Below are 23469 nucleotides of genomic sequence, written 5' to 3' on the forward strand. Positions count from 1 at the left end.
AGGGTGCAAGAAGATTGTTTAGAAACCACAGCCAATTACAAATTAAATGAAATATTTAGAGTTATCATTTAGCAAGTATTAAATGCCTTCAATGTTTATAGTCCAAAATCATATTTTCTGTTGCATTCAGATGCAATTAATTGCATTCGATTTCATGTGGAGTGAGGCCTCCAAGAGGAATCACACAGAGGGGTGAGACGGTCTTGGAATGGCTTAGATATCACCATTCTGCCACATCTCTTCCCTTTTCTGTTGACCATCATTTCTTCTTCCTTTTGTACTTCATGATGTGTTGTAATTCCACAGTTTTCAAGTTTTCTTGCCTCTTCTTTTGACTTACTGTTATTCTATATGAGCTTAATAACTAACTGAAAATTATTCCAATTTCAGATGCATTCTTACTGATGAAACAAACTTGAATTTCATGTTCTTTGAGGTTATTCATGATCTTTCCAAGGTGGTGGGTCAGTTAAAATGGCTTCACTAACACCTTAACTGCAAGGCATGGTGGTTCACACCTGTAACCTCAGCACTTTGGGAGGCCAAGATGGGAGGATCGCTTGAGCCCAGGAGTTCCAGAGCAGCCTAGGCAACACAGCAAGACCCCCTAAAAATAGCAAAAATTTGCCAGGCTTGGTTGTGTATGCCTGTAGTTCTAGATAGGAGGCTGAGGCAGAAGGATCACATGAACACAGGCAGTCAAGGCTGCAGTGAGCCATGATCACCCCACTTTACTGCACCCTGAGTGACAGAGTGAGACCTTGGCTCAAAAAAAAAAAAGAAAAAAGAGCCGAGCGCAGTGGCTCACACCTGTAATCCCAGCACTTTGGGAGGCCGAGGCAGGCAGATCACCTGAGGTCAGGTGTTGAAGACAAGCCTGACCAACATGGAGAAACCCCGTCTCTACTAAAAATACAAAAATTAACCAGACTTGGTAGTGGGCACTTGTAATCCCAACTACTTGGGAGGCTGAGGCAGGAGAATCACTTGAACCCAGGAAGTGGAGGTTGTAGTGAGCCAAGATCATGCCATTGTACTCCAGCCTGGGCAACAGAGCAAGACTTCATCTCAAAAAAATAAAAAAGAAAGAAAAATACATTAACTGTGATAAGAAAGCTATAATTGACAGGGTTAAACTGTTTATTACTTTGTGATATTTCTTTCTATCATACTCTAATGCCTTACATTCTTATATTTCTACAGTTACAAATACATAAGAAAAATTAAGAACATGTTATTCTCATCGATAAATGGAATTAACATTCTGATACGAACTGGGTTGTCATATAGTCATCTCTGGTAGCCTTCCACTCTTTTATCAAAGAATTTCCATTCTCTATGTCATTGTACTCTCTGCGTCACTGCATTTTGGCATTTGCATTTTCTGTTGTCTAGTAGGTAGTCACTGTGTCTACAGACTTTGGATTTTCCATAAGCCCTAACTTAATGCTGGGCCTGAATAACTCACCCACTATTTTATTTGTTCTTTTTTATAGGCACCAGCCGCTATACCAAGCTTTTTTTTTTTTTGGTGGAGGAAAAAGTCTCACTGTGTTGCCATGACTGGTCTCAAACTCCTGGGCTTAACTGATCCTGTCACCTTGGCTTCTCAAAGTTTTGGGATTATAGGCATGAGCCACCACACCTGGCCTCATCCACTTCTTATAGCCAAATTCTTCTTGCTGTTGTTGGTCTTATCCTTAGCTAAGCATTATCAATGTTTACTGATTAATTTGTCCCTCTATTTCTTCGTCTCTTTACTTGTCAATTCGGTTTTCTCTACCCAAGTCCTTCTTTCCTTCCCCTTCTTTTATACTAGTCCCTGTCCAACTGCCATGGCCACCACCCTGCATAGCCGCCCTTTCTGTCCTGTCGCTGGGGAGGCTGATATACTTCTTCCATTAACCAAGCCTCTTTATTCTTTGAATACTTTTCATAGTCTGGACACTCTTCTTACTACTCTGACCTTTGTCCCATGATGTCCTCTTCTGATGTCCACCATGTTAATTTGGCATTTGTCATATGTCCTCATTATCCTGGAATAAAGAGAGTTAACTTTTTGTCAGGAAATAAATTAGTTTCCAAAATTTTGGAGATTTTCTCTCTGTTATTTCAAGGCATTAAGGAAAATGTAGAAAAAACAAATCCATTCTTAATGAAATAAAAAAATCCTTGTGGCCAGTATACCCTGCTGAAGAAACAAGAGGCCACTAGAAGGAGCGTGCTGGAAGAGACATCGTTCTCTCTTCAGCTTCCTACCATATGTGATGCCATATGACTTTATAAAACAGTCGATATCTGATGTTGGCAATGGCTGTTCCAATACCTGAAAGTAACCCTATTGTAGAACACAGTTTGGTCATTCAATAAGTCTCACAGATGGCTACTAGTAGCCCATCTGGCACATTTGTAATACCTTAATTAAGGCAACTCCCCTGGATGGTCTAATCCAGGAAAGAGAACTCTTCCTCCGGGCTGCTGTAGCCCTAGACCCAGGGACTAAGGCTTAGAGAATAGAACATTGGCCCAATTTCAGTTCCCACTCAGACCTTGGCCAGGCAGCCCTTGCCTGCTGTTAACACTATCCCTTGATCAGTATTCTTTCTTGGTCGTCAGGTGATACACAATGTCAAAAATAGTTTGTCAATGATTTCCATGTTGGAGGCTAATCTTAAACGCCCTCAAATTGCCTTTAATAAATCTTTCGACTACCCATAAAACATCAGTAAGTTTTGATGGAGGAATTTTATCATAGCAACATTATCTATAAACATAGTAGGGCCAGGGTGAAAGGGAGTACAGCAGCAAAGTTAACGAGAAAATAATTGAGCCAGGAGAAACTGAAAAGCTCTTGTGGTTAAATTCCATTTTTTATTGTATAGACTGAATTAACAGTCATAGGACAAAAAGACAACAATCTTTATGGGGAAATCAAAGAAAAACTAGAAGCAATTAATTAGCTAATTTAGTTTAAAGATGTTAGAGAAGTCCCAGAAACAACTGGTGCATCATTTTCAGAGAAGAAATTTTATGTGGACTTGGAAGGAAAGTAGTATGCAGTTTAAAAAATTTTAGACTTTTTTATGAGGAACAAGGATGGGGCTCTATTGTTTTTTTAAAAAGTGAATTATTATTTATATTTAATAGCATGCAACACTTATTCTATAGTCAGTTAAAAGTACTTGTAAGGAAAAAAACTCAGATTTAATGAGAATCAAAATAGAAATCTTTTTTTTTTTGAGATGGAGTCTCATTCTGTCACCCAGGCTGGAGTGCAGTGGCATGATCTCAGCTCACTGCAACCTTCACCTCCTAGGCTGAAGCAATTCTCTTGCGTCAGCCTCCCAAGTAGCTGGGACTACAGGCACATGCCAACACACCCAGCAAATGTTTGTGTTTTTAATAGAGACAAGGTTTCACCATATTAGCCAGGCTGGTCTCAAACTAGTGACCTTGTGATCTGTCCACCTCTACCTCCCAAAGTGCTGGGATTACAGGTGTGAGCCACCGCACCCAGCCAAAATAGAAATCTTGAGCTATGTCAGGATCCGCTAGCTAGGAGAATGAAAAACGGCAGCTCAAGGATGAGCCCAAGGATAGACAAATTAAAGATTAAAGCAGAGAAGAAACAGTAAGAATTCATAGAAAAAGAATGGGCAAATACAGCCCCATTACTACTTCCTGTGTCACTTAGCATGTTTCAATTGCAAGTAAGAGAAAACTTAACTCACAGTGATTTCAATGATGGGAATTACTTTCACATATAACTTAAAAATAGAAGCATAGTTTGGATTTCAGGCTAAGCTTAATCTAGAAGGTTAATTTTGTAATCAAGAACTAATTATCTTGTAGTCTCCCTACTTTTATATTTTTATAAAGGCATCCATCAGAGTTGATTCCACTTATGAAAACAAATGGACTCTCAATTGCAACCAGGACTACCTACTTGTTTGTGTATGTTCTATGAAAGAAAGAGTTTGTCTCTTCCCAGATCACTGAGCTCAGTGTCTAGGGCTCCATTCTGGGTTCACTAACCTAAGCCACTGAGCCATTACTGTGGTCAGCATAATAGTGGGTGCTTATCAGTTCAAGTTTACTTATGTTATGTGCCACACACCCCCGTCCCCCCCCCCCCCCCGCCCTGCCAATCAGTCTGGAAGAAGGCATAGAGTTGTGCTGATTGGCTGATGTTGTCATTGGAGTTATTCCCACTGAAACTACAATGAGAAAAATGTAGTACGGATGCCAGGGAGACAACCAGCAACCTCTACTCCACCTTCTATTTCTTAGGAAACTATTTTTATACTGTGCTTTCTAACAAGGATTGGGACTGAGCTGCAAAGAAACTCATCCTGATTAAAATAACTATGTGAATAACTTAAACAGAGAGCCTCTCCCATGGCTAATCTCAATCCCATGGCTGCTGAGTAAAGTGAATGTCTTACCTTTCCAAGGCACTGCATGCTTTTCAGAGTACTGTCACCCAAATCATCAGAGTGACTCTCAAACCAGTTTCTAGCAGCCATTGTTACTCCCCTTCTAGCTGCCATTGTTACTCCCGTTTTATAGCCTAGAATATCCAGGCCAAGCACGACAATGCAAGAGCTAGAGGAGAACCCAGCCCTTACTCTCTGAGGCCAGCACCTTACCACAGTAACGACCATTCCCAAAGATCTCGAAAGGCACCACACTGTTGAAATAGGAAATAGAGGCTGAAAGAATAATAGGGCCTATCACTCTTAATCTTTCCCTGTCTTTGCCTACCATTCTAAATAAGTCAGTGCAATAGAAGTCTAATGCATTAAGTATCTTTTCAGTCTCTTAACAAAGGCTCATTAGTAGGGACAATCCTGCTCCTTTGTCATCTCTGCACTTTTATGTGCAAATCCTCAATCAGGCCAGTTGGTGAGATAATTGAACTCATTACTTCATATTTTCATTTCTTGACCTAACAGCATATCAATTCTAATTATCATTCATTCCAAAATTACTAAATTATGACTAAGCTACATTATGTGAAACCAAAGAAATTGTTCATACTTGAGATCATCTTAAAGTAGCATACTAGAGACAACTACTGCCATAAACAGTAAGTTTTACTTTGTGCCATTGTTTTTAAAAATAACTCTTATGAGGCTCTTACAAGTAATTTTTTAAATGTACTATAGCTCTTAGCTGCTAGTTTTCTCCTTAGCAATTTCTTTTCAAATGTTCTAACATAGCCTCAGATTCTTAGGCATTAAAACATTATTGATTTTTGTTCTTCCTCCAAACATGAACCTGAATAATACTCATTTGAAAATCTCAGACAGCAACATCAAACAACAAAAGGACAAGGGCAGCATGATTTGTAGCAAACGTCCACATTGTTCTACAACAATTCAACTTGTGGGAGCCCTTGCTGTTCTCCTCCTACCTTCCCGTGGCCTCCTGCCATGAGTGGCAGTTGCCATGTGGACTAAGGGTGAAGGTAGCGATATCCAACTTCCACTGAGCCTAGTTCATCTCCTACATTAATTGATAAATCTCTCCCATAGAATCTGTACAATAAGCAGGTGGAAACTATATTGCAACCATGTATTTGACTACGGTATGCAGAAAATGTATTTGCAGAACAATTATTATCTATGTGTTTGTCTGTTAATATTGAAGATCTAATACCTAATAGGCTAACAAGGCCTCGAACACACTAAGGCCTTTCCTTGGGTAGGGAGGGAGTACTGTAGCCACGGTTTTACTCGCAGTAAATTCCCTGCAAAGTAATTCTTAAAGGATTTGCATGACATTCAGCTCTGATTCCACAGCCAGCAGAGCCAGTCATACCTGGAGTATCTGTGAAATAATGAGTTAGTTTCCTACTGTGAGCCCTCCTTTATAATTCAAATTTTAGCTGGAAAGTCTTTGAAGAGATGATTGAACCTTATCGTCTCCACGAAAGCTGCAAAGATTTAACAACTGCTGAGAAATTAAAAAGAGAAACTCCGTGGAAAATTACAGATGCAGAACTGGAAGCAGTCAAGGAAAAGGTAAGGACTTGTCTTCTTTAATTTTTTTGCTTTCTAACTAGCTGAAAAAGGAAACAGTAGTTGATCTAAAGACAAAGAAGCAATATATTTATTGTCAAATGTCATTATTCAAGATCCAAGTTTTCTGCATTTTTCAAGTGCTTTTCTATCATTTACTGGATATGATTATTTAGAAAACTGTTGTCATTTTTCCCCATAAGGTCAATTATTTCTTAAAACTTAAAAAATAGGTTATTGGTACATATTGTGAGGTCTCCTTTCAAATTTAATTGTAAAGAACAGGAGACAGACCCATCAACCTAACATAATTTGGGTCAATATGTGTGCAAAGTTGATAAAGTTAGATTGACTCACAGTTTAACACAGTAACAAATAATTTTAACCTGACAAAGCAATGGCTATGAAAAACTTATAAAGGCATCTGAGGAAATATATGATGTGATTGGAAGAATGAATATGGAAGGTGGATCCAGCACACGTTGTGAGATGGATGTAAAATGGTAAATCTTTCTAGCAAGCCCAGTAAGATGGGAAGTGCCTTCTGTCCTGAGCCCAGTGAAGCTGGTGACAATAAGAATAATGCAGGGGGTTAACAACTAGGTAGAAGAATTGACACCTGGCCGGGCGCGGTGGCTCAAGCCTGTAATCCCAGCACTTTGGGAGGCCGAGGCGGGTGGATCACGAGGTCAACAGATCGAGACCATCCTGGTCAACATGGTGAAACCCCGTCTCTACTAAAATAATTACAAAAACTTAGCTGGGCATGGTGGCGCGTGCCTGTAATCCCAGCTACTCAGGAGGCTGAGGCAGGAGAATTGCCTGAACTCAGGGGGCGGAGGTTGCGGTGAGCCGAGATTGCGCCATTGCACTCCAGCCTGGGTAACAAGAGCGAAACTCCGTCTCAAAAAAAAAAAAAAAAAAAAAGAATTGACACCTGAATTGGACAGAAATGAAAAAAGGGTCCGCAAAAACTTCTAAACTACAAAATCTTGAGTGTTTTTACAGGAGCACTCAAGTACTGCTAATCTCATTGTACCGTAAGTATAATTGCAGACATTTACAAATGTTGGAAAGAAATCTTAGGGCTGGGTGTCCTAAGGTTTACTCACACCCATAATCTCAGCACTTTGGGAGGCTGAGGTGGGAGGATTGCTTAAGCCCAGGAGTTTGAGACCAGCTTGGCTAACAGGGTGAAACCCCTCCTCTACAAAAAATACAAAACTTATCCTTGTGAGGTAGCCTGTGCCTGTAGTCCCAACTACTTGGGAGGCTAAGGCAGGAGGATCACTTGAGCCCAGGGAGTAGAGGTGAGCCAAGATTGTGCCATTGTACTCTGGTCCGGATGACAGGAGTGAACCCCTTTTTCAAAAAAAAGGAGATAAATCTTAGGTAAATCTGGTTAATCAATTTAAAAGCTCATAACTCTTCAGGTGGGATTTTATTTTACTGAAACGTGGGCTTTTGGACAGTGAAGGAAGATAAGTGCCACCCTGAGACCCTGACCCCTGGGGCCCAGCAGCCTCAGAAGCTTTGCTTGGACTGACTGCCCACCATGCCCTACATAAACTACGTTAGAAGCTGAACTTGGAAAAATTGGAGCAAGAAATACTCAAAGCCTTTTAGATTTAGTGGGGAAAAAAAGAGAAGGGGAGAAATGCCAGATATAGGTGATGGGGAGGAAGGCAGCAAATCACACTGCCATGTGTGTACCTATGCAACAATCTTGCATGTTCTTCACATGTACCCCAAAACCTAAAACGCAATTAAAAACAAAAAGTCTGTGCGTAGTAAACTTCCCAGTTTTAACAAAGTTTTATATAATTGAGCAAATCACTCATCTGAGTCTTGGTTTCTGAACCAGTGAAATACAATAATAAATATTACTCTCATCACTGCAAAGTGGTTATTTTTCCAAGTGAGTCTTTTGGTGGCTTTTTAATTGAAGCCAGCCCTCTGTGCTTAGAGAATATTCAGAGAGCTTAAAGAAAGGCAGACTAGAATATAATCTATGTTCTTAGAGAATCAAATTGGTATCAAGATTCAATCTGTTTTCTTTTTTTTTCTTTGAGACAGAGTTTTGCTCTTGTTACCCAGGCTGGAGTGTAATGGTGCGATCTCGGCTCACCGCAACCTCCGCCTCCTGGGATCAGGCAATTCTCCTGCCTCAGCCTCCTAAGTAGCTGGGATCATAGGCACGCGTCACCAATCCCAGCTAATTTTTTGTATTTTTAGTAGAGACGGGGTTTCACCATCAATCTGTTTTCTTTAACAGAAAACCTATTGCCCCAAATTGGTCATTCTCACCTTCTTTTTAATGTTATCTATGCTGTTTGCTTCCCCCTCCCTAGAATTTTATAAGCCACTACAGCACAATGAAAATCTTTGTAATGTGTTTTATTCTTAATATTTCTAAAATTTCTCATGAGGTTTTAAAACACTTAAGTTTTAAGCCTGAAAAAGTTATTGTAATTTTTACACATTTTTTAAGATGAGATTTTCTGCTTGTTCATGATTTGCGGTAAGAAAATAAATTCTCATTCATAATTCTAGTAGAAGTGTACTCAACAAGTCTGAATATTGCCCACAGAGTTACCGCCAAGTTCGACTGAATGAACTCTTACAGGAGCACTCAAGAGCCGCTAATCTCATTGTCCTGTAAGTATCATTGCAAGCATTGAAGAATGTTAGAAATAAATCTTAGGATAAATGGGTTAATCCATTTAAAAGCTTATGGCTCTTCAGGTGGGAATTTTGTTTTTTGGGGGGAACATGTGGAATTCTTAGACAGTAAAGAAAGGTAAGTGCCACCCTGAGACCCTGACCCCTCAGGCCCGTGAGCATCAGAGAGCCTCGATTCGACTGGCTGTCCGTCATGCCTTATGCAGAGGCGTGTGCGCATCTAGTAAGACCATGCTCTAGGAACCTAAGACCCTGGACTTCCCTGCATAACAGCTGCAAGTCAGCTACCACAGTTCACAGGCCCCTTCCCTGGGTGGGTGTCCCTGAGCCGCTGTGCCCATGGCAGGTTCATGAGGCTCCTTGTACTGTGAGACGAGCCCAGGGTAGGAGAAAAAGGCAAAGCCATTTCCATTTTCACTCTTTACACTCTGGTTGTGTCTACTGAAAATGTGTGTTTGTTTACTTAAAGACTGGTATTTAAACATGAAAACCTCCAACGACTTCACATTTATACCTCATGAATTGACTCCTGTGTATAAGGATAAATATGCCTTTACATAATGTAGACAGGGAAAACTATCCATCAAAGATATTGTAGGATGGTCTCCTGAATTGGCTGGTAGGGTTCCAGTAGATGGTTTCTGAGGTTTTTCCCAAATGTAAGATATTTAAATTATTGGAAAAATTCATTTACACCAAAAAGGTGAGCAGGTATTAATTGATCAAATTCCCTATTCAAAGAAAAGTGAAAATGTACATTTTTGTTTTGTCTTTACAATACTTAAGCCTGTTTTTCTGGCTTATAGGTATTTGTATTGCCTAAGAAATACATCAGTTTGATATCTATAGTAATAATGATTTCAGTGCTTTCATTTTGGGATAAGGTAAAAGTTAAGGCTGCCAGTTATTAAAAGTTCAGAAATGCTATTGCTGTTACTAACTATAGTAATTTTCACTTTCATTTTTAAATTTTTCTTTCATGTCACTAGGAGCCTTCCAGTGGCAAGAAAAGGATCCATATCGGATTTGTTGTATATGGCCTGGTTGGAAATCCTCACAAAGAACCTCCCACCTGTCTTACTAGTTAGAGGAAATCACAAAAATGTCTTGACATTTTACTCTTAAAACATGAAAGATTAGACTACATTTAACCAAATGTATGCACAATTAAGTAACATGTTCCAGTACTTTATGCTGTAGATCTAATCTGGATATGCAAACCTCTGGAGATTATCCTACCAGGTCCTACATAGATTGCATCATTTTTTTATTATTGGTTAGTGCAAGCTTTTTTCTTCTTACCTGCTTGAGGGGTTGCCAAAGCCAGTGCTATCCCTAGAAAAACATTTTTGTCATTGCTGTTGATAAACAAGAAAATCAAGGAAACCCATGTTGGCTCATGCTCATGAAAATCACCAATGTGATTATAAACTTCTCTAGATAAACAATCTTTTGTTTTTAGAGCGTTTGCTTCTCAGCCCTAGTGTAGGTCTCAGCCCCACAGCAGGGTCTCAATAAATGCTTATTGACCAGCTGACATAGTAACCACGGGTGGTTATCAAAGGAAAAGACCAATAGGGTGGGGAACATAGTTATGCTTGGCCCCCTCAGAGGCTTAGATCTACAAAGCAGATTTAAAAATCAATAACTGAAAACTTTAAGAAGTACTTGAGTCTACGAAATGTTCAAAGCAGTTACCTAAATAAGGTTATTTAATGTAACAGATTATATACTTAAAGTGATCTGAGCAATCATTGATGACAAATGGCTTAAACTTGCTGCTGCCGGAAAAGTATATTAACTAGATTAGAAGACAACGTATACTCCAGCAAAATGAAATAATTCTGTTCTCAACACATAAACTTTGATTGTACTTCCTAATCAAATATTTGGAAATTTCCATCATAGCATTACTTTGCATATTTTTTCTAATTAAATAGTTAGTACAGATGAAATCTTTATAGATGACTTGAAAACCAAGTGCCACAAATTTTCAAACCATTAATAAGAAATATATCCTGAATCATATAGTTAGTTACTTTCCGTAGTGATTGTATGGATTTAAAGAATAATTAAAATGTGAAGTTTGAAAACTTGCAAAATTTGGAATATATAGGTACTGATTTTTTTTTCATTTTTGTTAGTATGTCTATAATACTTAATCACATTGACAAACCAATTAAAAAATTGTTTTTCTGATGAACAGCTTGATTTTTCTCCTTGACATGTTTTGACTGTTCATTCTAGCTGAAAAAAAATATGTGAAAAAAAAAATGAGCCTGAAATAAAAACACTCAAATTCGATTGCTTTGGCCTAGGTCGTGTTTTTACTTTAATCACTAAAATTGCGGTGCAATGGTATATCAGATGTGAGCCTGAAGATTTCCATCAGTGGCCTCATCTGCAGTTATTTAAAGCTGGCATTCAAGAGCAGGACTTCCTAACCCAGGCTCTCTGCTCAGAAGAATGACCAGATGAAAAGGGAGACCATCAGCAAAGCTTGAGCAGCTGGATATCCCTATTCCAAATCCAAGGCCACTGTGCTGAACTCTGCCCTCAATAAAACCCTGTCTCTTGAACCCCATGGACCTGAAATCCAAATGCCTAACCTCAGCTTCATCTAGGCCTGACACTTCTCTGAAATACTTGAGGGTCTCTGGGAAAAGTGAGAAGTAATAAGACTTCTTTAACACGACATTCCAGCTCTTGTCTCTTGCTGGACTGCTACAAGTTGGGTTTCCTGGGAAACAGACTCCAGAGTCAAAGTTTATCTTGATCCCTTGGGGATCAACACCTGAGGGAGGGAGGGGAAGAAACAGGAAACGGAGAGGTGAGCAGTGAGCTAGGATGCAGGCCCAAGGACAGCCTCCGCTGACCCTACAGGGAGTCGTTCCTCGTTCCAAGCAGGGCGGAGAGGGCCAGGCCTTTGTATTCTGCTTTTATCGGTTATTGCATGGAGGCTGCCTGGGAAGGGGTGTGACCTTGGGGGCAGGCAGCGGGTGCACGGGGCAGCCCTGGGCAGCAGAGGCAATCCCCCAAGGGCCTGGCAGGGAAAGTATGTGTGCTCATAGCACTCCTGGCTATTAGGACAACAAGCTCTTCATTAAACAAGGTCTGGGTAGGATGGAAGGGGCCATATAAAGCTGTAGAAACTGAGTTACTGAATTTCTTGAGGGCTACTAGCAAGAAAGTGACTGAATGTAGCCCTTGGATTCCAGGTTCAGGGTTGGGTGGCTGTAAGGGACTAGAGAACTTGAGGTCAAGAGCAACTGTATTGGGAACAGGTTAGAAGAGCAGAAAGTCAAAAGGATGGGGCTACAGTCACAGAGCAGCAGATTTGTCTGGCCCTTGGTGCCCTACTGTTGTCCTTTGCTTCACCCAACTCTGTTGACCCAGCCACCCATCTCCATGTCTACACTCAGGTTTCTGAGCAAGAAGAACATTCCACAGTCATGTGCATTGGTGTCTGACTGCCGCTGTCTCCTCACTCTGTGCACATTTCTTATCATCGTCCCTACCCTTTCCTCACAATGACTTCAACATCACTCTTTCGGTGCTATCTCTGCTCCCATCCCCACAAACACAGCATATTCATAGACACACAAGTTCTTTCATAGATAGTGCCATACTGGGAGCATCGTCCTATGAGTTTTTCACTTAAGACTCAATTTTAGAAATATTTCAATGGAAGCTTTATTTATTTATTTATTATTTAGGGACAGAGTCTGGCTCTCTCAGCCAGGATGGAGTATAGTGGTGCGATTATAGCTCGCCATAACCTCAAACCCCTGGGCTCAAACAATTCTCCCACCTCAACTTCCTGAGTAGTAGGACTACATTCCTGAGTAGTAGGACTACATTAGACCATACCTGGCTAAGCTTTTCCATTTTTTTTTGTAGAGACAGGATCTCACTATGTTGCCCAAGCTGCTCTTGAACTCCTGGCCTCAAGCAATCCTTAACTCAGATCTCTTCTGAGTCTCAGATCCATATATTTAAACATCAATTTTCCTGATGTTTCTCTCTAGGTGTCCTGCAGACACCCTAAATGCAGATTGACCAGACTTCTGTAAAACACACACACACATACACTAGAGAATGGCATCTAATTCTCTTTCTCTTTTTTTTTTTTTTTTATTTGACATGGAGTCTTCCTCTGTTGCCTAGGCCAGAGTGCAGGGGCACAATCTCGGGTCCCTGCAACCTCCACCTTCCAGGTTCAAGCGATTCTTGTGCCTTAGCCTCCTAAGTAGCTGGAATTACAGGCACCCGCCACCACGCCTGGCTAATTTTTATGTTTTTAGGAGAGAGGGGACTTCGCCATGTTGGCCTGGCTGGTCTCAAACTCCTGAACTCAGGTGATCTGCCCTCCACGGCCTCCCAAAGCACTAGGATTAAGCATGAGCCACTGCACCCAGCCTATCTATTCTCTTTCTCAGTACATATTAGGTTTCCCCTAAAACGGCTGAGATCGTGCCACTGCACTCCAGCCTGGGTGACAGAGTAAAACTTTATCTCAAAAAAAGAAAATAAAAATTTAAAGAAACAGAAGAAAATCTGCATCACATCAGAAAACTACAGATGCCCTTCACATGATAATATTTTTCAGAAATAAAATCATGCTAAGTTTACATGGAGACTGATGGAGGCCATCAAAAATCAGCTTACAATCAGTGCTCCTGAGGGGGAAAAAAATCTTAGGAAATAATTACAGGAGAACCTGGGAGATTTCCAGTAACCCTTCCCCCACAATTTGACGACAGAAGTGAGAATAGGCAGTAGGAAAGAGTGGACACCTTCCCTAGGACCCCTTGTGTTGGATACTTTAAGTATTCAGAACAGATTCCCTGGGAAGATGCGTGGTATGCTTGGTGGGCGTTGCAATGCAGCATCTCATGGATGCCCTTGACAGCAGCATCGGAAAAGAAAACAACAACATTGCATGTAAATTCCAATATATAAAGAACATGAAATCATGAAAAAATAATCCAAAAGAGAAAAGTCAAAAAAGTATCTTAAAAAGAGAGAAATTATACAATAATAGAATCCTACAATAAAAGGAAAATCAAACATACAAGAAATAGATAGAAAACACAAATGTGCTCATCTTATTGACAAAATGACTCTCAAATTTAATGAAAAAAAATCAAACTCTATCTGCATCATATTCAGAATTGAATATAAAAGGACTAAAAGTACACAAGTGAAAGTGAATAAAAAGGCTAAAAGCAAAAGAATAAACAAAAATATACAAACATTCAAAAAGAGTTGACAATATTAACTTCAAAGTTTAAGACTAAAGAATAAGGAATGACAAGAGAGTATCATTGTACATTTATAAAATACATATGGCCACAATGTAGCTATAATAATAATGTGGAAACAAAAGGACAGTCCCAGAAAGTCAAGTCAATTTTCTTTCTTTTTTTTTTTGAGGTGGCTTTTCCCTCTTGTCATGAAGGCTACAGTGTAGTGGCATGATCTCGGCTCACTGCAACCTCTGCCTCCTGGGTTCACATGATTCTCCTGCCTCAGCCTCCCAAGTAACTAGAATTATAGGCATGTTTTACCATGCCCAACTAATTTTTGTATTTTTAATAGAGATGGGGTTTTATCATGTTGGCCAGGCTGGTCTTGAACTCCTGACTCAGGTGATCCACCTGCCTCGCCTCCCAAAGTGCTGGGATTACAGGCGTGAGCCACCATGACCTGGCAGAAAGTCAATTTTCTTAGGAATTTTGACTTAGGAACTAATTTCTTAGTTTACCCCTGTGACAATCTTTGACAAATCAAATATAAGAAGAATTCAAACAACATTAAAAAAAATTGAATAGGTAAAAGAGTGCTCACCCACAGAAAATACACCATCTTTTAGAAATCTATAGAATATTTATGAAAACAAATTCTATGTTAATAGCTAATAAAAACTCAGTAAATCCCAAAATGGAGAAATAGTAAATGAAACATTTTTATCACAACACAATAAAACAGACATTACAAATGTATAAACAGCAATATAAAAAACCTTACTTATTGGAAAAAGAAAATTCTCCTCAATAACTCAGGTCAAAATGAAATAGAAAATGCAGCTTTAGACTCTGGTAAAAATGACACGGAGAATTCCACATAGCAAAACATATCATAATAAAGCAGAAGTTGGAGGTAAATATGTAGCTATAAATGGCTTTATTAACAAATAAGAAAAATGAAAGTTAACATTAAAGTCAAGGACTAAAAACAGCACAAAGTAACCAAAGGAAAGCATGAAAAAGAAACTGATGGGAAAAGCAGCATAGTAAGATGAAGAGCTCAAGCCCAGGAGAGAGCTGGAAGCTGAATCTAAGTTTCCCACTCTCTAGAAAAGAGATGTTAGTTGGCCTCCTTAAGAATCAGGAAGAAGTTGAATCCCTGAATAGACCAATAACAAGGTCTGAACTTTAGGTAGCAATTAATAGCCTATCAACCAAAAAAAGTCCAGGTCCAGACGGGTTCACAGCCGAATTCTAGCAGACGTGCAAAGAGGAGCTAGTACCATTCCTTCTGAAACTATTCCAAACAATACAAAAAGAGGAAATCCTCCTTAAACTCATTTATGAGACCAACATCATCCTGATCTCAAAACCTGGCAGAGACACAACCAAAAAAGAAAATTTGGGGCCAATATCCATGATGAACATTGATGCAAAAATCTTCAATAAAATACTGGCAAACCAAATCCAACAGCACATTGAAGAGCTTATCCATCACGATCAAGTAGGCTTCATTCTGGGGATGCAAGGCTGGTTCAACATCCGCAAGTCTATAAACATAATCCACCATATAAACAGAACCAAAGACAAAAACCACATGATTATGTCAATAGATGCCGAGAAGGCCTTTGACAAAATTCAACAGCCATTTATGCTAAAAACTCTCAAAACTAGGTATCAACGGAACATATCTCAAAATAATAAAAGCTATTTATGACAAACCCACAGCCAATATCATACTGAATGGGCAAAAACTGGAAGCATTCCCTTTGAAATAAGGCACTAGACAAGGATGCCCTCTCTCACCACTCCTATTCAATATAGTATTAGAAGTTCTAGCCAGAGCATTCAGGCAAGAAAAAGAAATAAAGGGTATTCAATTAGGAAAGGAGGAACTTAAATTGTCTCTATTTGCAGATGACATGATTGTATATTTAGAAGACCCTATCGTCTCAGCCCAAAATCTCTTTAAACTGATAAGCAACTTCAGAAAAGTCTCAGGACACAAAATCAATGTGCAGAAATCACAAGCATTCCTATACACCAATAACAGACTTAAAGAGAGCCAAATCAAGAACGAACTGCCACTCACAATTGCTACGAAGATAATAAAATACCTAGGAATACAACTAACAAAGAATGTAAAGGACCTCTTCAAGGAGAACTACAAACCACTGCTCAAGGAAATAAGAGAGGACACAAATAGGTGGAGAAACATTTCATGCTCATGGTCAGGAAGAATCAATATTGTGAAAATGGTCATACTGCCCAAAGTAATTTATAGATTCAACACTATCCTCATCAAGCTACCTATGACCCTCTTCACAGAACTGGAAAAAACACCTTAAACTTCTTATGGAACCAAAAGAGAGCCCGCATAGCCAAGACAATCCTAAGCAAAAAGAACAAAGCTGGAGGCATCATGCTACCTGACTTCAAACTATACTGCAAATAATCAAAACAGCATGGTACTGGTACCAAAACAGAAATATCGACCAATGGAACAGAACAGAGGCCTTGGAGGCAACACCACACATCTACAACCATCTGATCTTTGACAAACCTGACAAAAACAAGCAACAGGGAAAGGATTCCCTGTTTAATAAATGGTATTGCGAAAACTGGCTAGCCATCTGCAGAAATCTGAAACTGCATCCCTTTTTTGTACCTTATATCCAAAAATTAACACCAGATGGATTAAAGATTTAAACATAAGACCTAACACTATAAAACCCTAGAAAGAGACATAGGCATAGACAAGGGCTTCATGACTAACACACCAAAAGCATGGGCAACAAAGGCCAAAATAGACAAGTGGGATCTAATTAAACTCCAGAGCTTCTGCACAGCAAAAGAAACAATCATTAGAGTGAACCAGCAACCAACAGAATGAGAAAAAATTTTTGCAATCTTCCCATCTGATATAGAGCTTATATCCAAAATCTATGAAGAACTAAAACAAATTTACAAGAAAAAACAAACACCCCATTAAAAAGTGGGTGAAGGATATGAACAGACACTTTTCAAAAGAAGACATTTATGCAGCCAACCAACATATGAAAAATGCTCATCATCACTGGTAATTAGAGAAATGCAAATCAAAGCCATATTGAGATACCATCTCACACCAGTTAGAATGGCGATCATCAAAAAGTCAGGAGATAACAGATGCTGGAGAGGATGTGGAGAAATAGGAACACTTTTACACTGCTGGGAGTGTAAATTAGTTCAACCATTGTGGAAGACAGTGTGGCGATTCCCTATGTAAAATGGGATTATTAAGAGAATAAGAATCCTTAGGGTTATTGCAAACAGATGAGATAATGTGTGTCAATACCTAAGCACAGTCCTGAACTCAGCACTTTATGGCAAATAATTAGGCATAAACATTATTTTCAATAAAGACAGTAACAGTCACACAACAAACTCAACTGTTGTTTTTTGCTTTTGCTAAAAAAGGGAATAACATCAGATAATAATATTTAGTTTTAGAAAAATAGATAAAATATACACATTTACAAATGAGCAAGGGACTTTGGGTTGAACTTTGGAAAAGAATCTTCTTTAAAACTCTAGTATGGTAAAATTTTAATGACAAGGAACATATCTATTTGTAGTAAAATATAAACTACTGAAATTAACTCAAAAGAAAATAGAATACCTGATAAAATCTAATACTTCAGGATAGAACACAAAAATTGTCAAAGATTTAGCTCAAAAAAAGTTTCAACCCAAAATATTTTTTCTAGGTGATTTCTTTTAAACTTTCAAAGAAAAGATAGTTACCATTCTATTTAAGCTTTTGCTGAACAGAACAAGATAAAACATCGTCTTTCCCTTTCTCGGTTATTTTGCAAAACTAGCATAAAGTTGATACCAAAATATGCCAGACCACAAAAACAGGAAACTGCAAGTCAATTTCTTGTATGAATAAACATAGGAAAATCCAAAACAGAATCCCAGGACTCAATTTTACTGAGGCATTCAAACAATATTTCACTATAATCAGGAATATGGTATTTGAGGAATACAGGTATATCTTATTGCTAGGAAATCAGTTAATTTAATTAATAAAATTTAGTGAGCATTAGTTACCATTTACTTATTCATATATTTTTTTAATTTTAATTTGTAAGTACATAGTAAACATCTAGAAGAATGCACAAAAAACCAGTTAGAGTTCACTTTGGAGAAGAAAACTGAATGAAGGACAAGTAAGAGATTTCATTTTTTTAGTATATACAATAATAACTATTCAAAACCTGTATTTTAAAAATTAAATATGTGAATAAGCTACTTGTCTGCCAGACAATATTTAATTATTGACTCATGTTTGAACTGACATATGTTGTGAAGGTCATATGTAATAAATTTTTGCACTGGAAAATATAAGATATCATACCATCATTATTGTGTTGTGCTTATTTGTAATATAAGTAAGCAATTAAAATGTCACTGTAAGAAAGAAAAAGTTGACCCCATCACATACCCACTTATAAGCTTAGGTTTTTGGTTTTTGATTTTTTTTTAACATGAAATCTTTAAAAAATATATATGCACCTCTTTCTTGGGTGGAGAAAGTGATAGAGAAATATTGCATTAGATTTACTACTATAGCCCTGCACACATTAGATTAGTAGGTTCATGTTGCATATTTTACTTTCTGAAACAAGAGTAAACAGGTATAATTTTGTGCTTTGTTTTGTTTTGTTTTGTTTGTCTTACTCTGTTGCCCAGGCTGGAATGCAGTGGCATGATCATAGCTCACTGAAGCCTCTGAACTCCTGGGCTCAAGTGATCCTCCCATCTCAGCCTCTGGACTACAGGTGCATGACACCATGCTCAACTGTTTTTTTTTTTTTTTCCTTTTTGTATAGATGGGGTCTCACTTTTGGCCAGGCAGGTCACAAACTCCTGGATTCAAGTAATCCTCCCACCTTAGCTTCCCCAAATGCTGGGATTATAGGCATCAGCTACCATACCCAGCCAAATATAATCTTAATAGGTTCTGAGTTTTGTTTTCTGGATGGAATAAAACTCAGAATTGATATTATCCATAGTAGGATAGGGTAATTGTAATAATGTGACTGAATTTGTGTGACTCTATGCATTATGAGTAGAGCATGTTCTTTCATCCTTTTAAGCACAAAATCCAGCTGGGATGTGTATTAATTTTCTACTGTTGCATAAGAAATTATCACAAATTTCCTGGTTTAAAGCAGTACCCATTTGTTATTTCACAGTTTCCAGGGTCGAGAGTACAGGCATATTATTTATTTTATTTTATTTATTTATTGTAAAAACAAGGTCTTGCCATGTTGCCCAGGCTGGTCTAGAACTCCTGGCCTCAAACGGTCTTCCTGCCTCAGCCTCCCACAGTGCTGGGATTACAGGTGTGAGCCACTATGCCTGACCAGACATATCTTAGCTGGGTTCTCTGTTCAGGATCTTAATATATTGGAATCAGGTTTTAGCCAGGGCTGCAGTCTCCTCTGAGGCTCAGGGTCCTCTTCCAAGCTCAAATGGTTGGCAGCTGTATTAATTTCCTTGCTGCTATACAACTCGTGGCAGCTTGCCTCTTTCAGGCCACCAGGGAGAAATCTTTCAACTCTAGACCCTCTGTTAAAAGGCTTACCTGATGAAATCAGGTCCACTGTGGTCAATCTCCCTTCTGATTGAACTTAAAGTCAACAGATTAAGGGAGATTACACAGGCCATCTTAGAATCCTGCCTGCCACATTGCTATCTCACATTTCTGGAGATCATATGTCAGCTCCTAAGAGCCAAGCTGGGAGTCAGGTAAGTTAAACACGGTTCACGAAGTGTCCCCCGGAGAAGTTCCACTCTGTGCATGCTCAGTAGATCATACTCCTTTGGAGGGATGTCTAGAACCATAAAAATAAACCTAAAAAAGACCGCAGAGGTCCTCGAGTATTAAAACGGTGTTCCCATACAGAACATTTGCACATAATTCTAGTTGCATTGTTTTCCAGTCAACAAAATGTTAAATGAGTAGTAACTAGCCATAACTGACACCAGGGATGATGCAGCAAAACTTCAAAAACTTTTAACAAAGGAAACAAGGCTCAAAAAGTGGAGCAATCTGAGGCACAGACTCTATATACGTCAGAAGAGCTTGAGGACGTCAATACTTTGTCAGAGGACAGACTCATGGCAGAAAAGCTGAATTTTGTTCCATGTATCCTAGTCAAGAAAGCAAGGATACCTGCATTGCAATTCACCCTCAGAAAAATTCTCGTCCTCGTGGTTGGCATCAAAAGATGGCTAAGCTTCAGTTGTCTGGAAAATTAATTTACATAGACTGACTCTTTCTGCAGTTAAGCAGAGTATATGGAGCTGCAGTATAAGATTTAAACAGTATTTTCAGGTTAAGTAACTTAAGGTGAGGAATGTAGAAAGGAGAACTTCTCAGGGGTTGAGACCAGGATCCACGTCATGAATGGCATTGCTTCAGAGAAGGTGATAAGCAGTGACATCTGGGACAAGAAGACTAATTTTCTCCTCAGCCTGAAAGCAGCTTATATCGCAGAAGAGAATAGTTTGGGGCAAAACACAGCAGCTGACTTGTGAGAGAAAGTCATGGGTAACTACCAAGCTGTGAGACTTGGCTGCAGACCCTGGGGGTTCAAGCCCAAGCCTCTGTTCTCATGCAAGCCCCTGTTCTGACACAGCATGTCCTTCCCAGACTTCCAAATCTGGATCATGTGCTCTTTTGGATGCCCAAGAGAGCGAGAAAAGAAGACTGACTTCTCTGTTATTATGTACTTGCACTTTCTGATTTTCCTATTGTACTTCTACCCAACAAAGAGGTGGTAAAAATTATTCTCAGGGAAAGTGAGAAGTTCAGAGGAGTAAGAAATAACTGGTATTAAAAGATATTAGGCCGATCATGGTGGCTCATATCTGTAATCCCAGCACTTTGGGAAGCTGAGGCAGAGGGATAGCTTGAGCTCAGGAGTTCAAGACCAGTCCAGGCAACACAGTGAAATCCTGTCTCTATATATAAATACACACACAGGTATATATAAAAAACATTAGGTGTGGTGGTGTGTGCCTGTAGTCCTAGCTACTCAGGAGGCTAAGGTGGAAAGGATCGCTGGAGCCTGGGAGGTAGAGGTTGCAGTGAGTTGTAATTGCGCCACTGTACACCAGCCTGGGTGACAGAGCAAAACCCTGTGTCAAAAAGAAAAAAAAATGTTAACTCCAGCTGCTACAGTGGCTAATAACACAACATGCACATTGGAAATAAGTCACCATACTATGATTTCCTAAGGCTCAAAGGTACATTTACAAAATGAATTATACTTTAAAAAAGTAGAATTTGTGCAGTTTTGACTGACTGTGTTCAAAAGTGAGCTCTTACTCTTCCTTCCCAGAGCTGCCCTTTAGCACTCTGCTTCATCTCCGTAAGTGACAATGCAATCCTTGCCATGAATCTTGGAGTCATCTTTGACTCTCACACACATCTGATTTATCAGCAAATCCTATTGGCTTCAGAATATATCCAGAATTTACTCACTCGTCACCATCTCCACCTCTACCTCTCTGACACCATGTTGCCACTGGTCCATTTCTCACCTGGATGAGCCTTCTCAAGGGTCTTTCCACATCAGGCCTTAATCCTCCTCTGCCTCATTTCAACATAGCAACCCAAGCAATCCTGCTAAGTAAACTAGAAACTGTCATTCCTGTTACCAAAATCTTCTGATGGCTTCCCATTTCTGTCCATGGAAAAGCCACCGTCCTTACAAGAGCTTGCAAGGTCCCACCCCTGCACTCCATCCCCCGACTTCTGTGACTTCAACTCTACAACTGTACACCTTCCTCTGTCACTGTTCAGACCACACTGGCCTTCTTACAGGTGAGTTTGCACTCTGGGACCTTAGTGCCTGCTGTGTCCTCTGCCTGTAATGCCCTTCCCCAAGATATCACTTCCTTCAAGTTTGGTAAAACAACCTCCAGCCCCCAGCCCCACACTCAGCAAATAGCATGTTCTCACTGAGGCCTTGCCTGGCTTTCCTCTCTGAAATCACAAGTCTAAATCCCATACCTCCCTCCCTGCTTTACTTTTCTCCTTAATTCTCAGCGCTATTCATTTGAATCACATTTTCTATCTATTGTCAGACTTATTTTTGTCTGTTCTGTTCCCTGCTATATCCTCAAGGTCTAGACCAGTGCCTGGCACATGGAATACATTCAACAAATATTTGTTGGAAGGATGAATTAATACAGGGCACTGAGGGACATGGCAAGTATGAAATTCCTTTGGGGTCTGGTCTCTGACTCAGTATGAAGCTTCATTCTGCCCTGCTCAGAGTCTTCCCACACCACAGCCATGCCCAGGCACACAACACACTCTGTGCTCTCCAGGGCTCTGAACATGCTCGTTCTGCTTCCTGGGATTTCTGACTCTCTCTCTCTCTCTTTTTTTTTTTTGATACAGTGTCTTGCTCTGTCACCCAGAATGGAGTACAGTGGCACCATCTCAACTCAATGCAACTTCAGGCTCCTAGGTTCAAGCAATTCTTTTTCTTTTTTTTTTGAGACAGAGTTTCCCTCTTGTTACCCAGGCTGGAATGCAATGGCATGATCTCGGCTCACCGCAACCTCCGCCTCCTGGGTTCAGGCAATTCTCCTGCCTCATCCTCCTGAGTAGCTGGGATTACAGGCACGCGCCACTGTGCCCAGCTAATTTTTTGTATTTTTAGTAGAGACAGGGTTTCACCATGTTGACCAGGATGGTCTCAATCTCTCGACCTCGTGATCCACCCACCTCGGCCTCCCAAAGTGCTGGGATTACAGGCGTGAGCCACCACGCCCAGCCCGGTTCAAGCAATGCTTGAAAAGGCCTCAGCCTTTCAAGTAGCTGAGATTACAAGCATGCGCCACCATGCCCAGCAAATTTTTGTATTTTTAGTAGAGATGGAGTTTCACCATGTTGGCCAGGCTGATCTCAAACTCCTAATCTCAAGTGATCTGCCTACCTCAGTCTCCCAAAGTGCTGAGATTACAGGCGTGAGCCACTGTACCCAGTCTCACTCTCTTTTTTAAATCACCATTATTTATATCCTTATTTAGTTCACTACTATACTTACTAAACAGTTTCTCTTGAGTTTATTGCCATCTGGTGTCAATTCTTTTGTCAGTTGATTCAACAAAAATGTGTCAGGCTGTAAAGATATAAAAATGCACTGTTCTGAGCTCTGAAGATACTGGCATCTACATTCCCTGCCCTGAAAAAGTTAAAGATTTAGATAAACAAGAAAACAAGCCACACATAATAATTACAAATTGTGAAAAACACTGTGAAGGAAATAAAGTATTGAAACAGGATAATTCTTTTGACCTTGACACCCTTTGCGGGCGGCAACTGGGGTGGTAAGCCCGCTGTTGGCCACTCCTCGCCAGAGGGAGCCCGCGAGTGCAGCTACCGAAGACGAACTCCGGAACTGGCCCCTTACTCCTCTCTGGCAGGAGCAGGCTCCCGGCAGCCC

General features: G+C 39.8%; 1 protein-coding gene across 2 annotated transcripts in view; it reads left to right on the forward strand.

Moving 5' to 3' along the window:
• The window catches only part of SLC12A1 (solute carrier family 12 member 1), a 98706-nt gene extending 87702 nt beyond the window's left edge, over positions 1–11004 (forward strand). For both annotated transcript variants that reach the window (XM_035259601.3, XM_035259600.3), the window contains exons 24-26: positions 5891–6026; positions 8614–8681; positions 9695–11004. In XM_035259601.3, coding sequence (XP_035115492.2) covers positions 5891–6026; positions 8614–8681; positions 9695–9830 — 340 coding nt within the window. In that variant the 3' untranslated portion in view covers positions 9831–11004. The remainder of the gene's footprint in view (positions 1–5890; positions 6027–8613; positions 8682–9694) is intronic.
• Positions 11005–23469: the final 12465 nt, after the last annotated feature.

The sequence above is a fragment of the Callithrix jacchus genome, chromosome 8, assembly GCF_049354715.1.
Source record: "Callithrix jacchus isolate 240 chromosome 8, calJac240_pri, whole genome shotgun sequence".
Taxonomy (NCBI): Eukaryota; Metazoa; Chordata; class Mammalia; order Primates; family Cebidae; genus Callithrix; species Callithrix jacchus.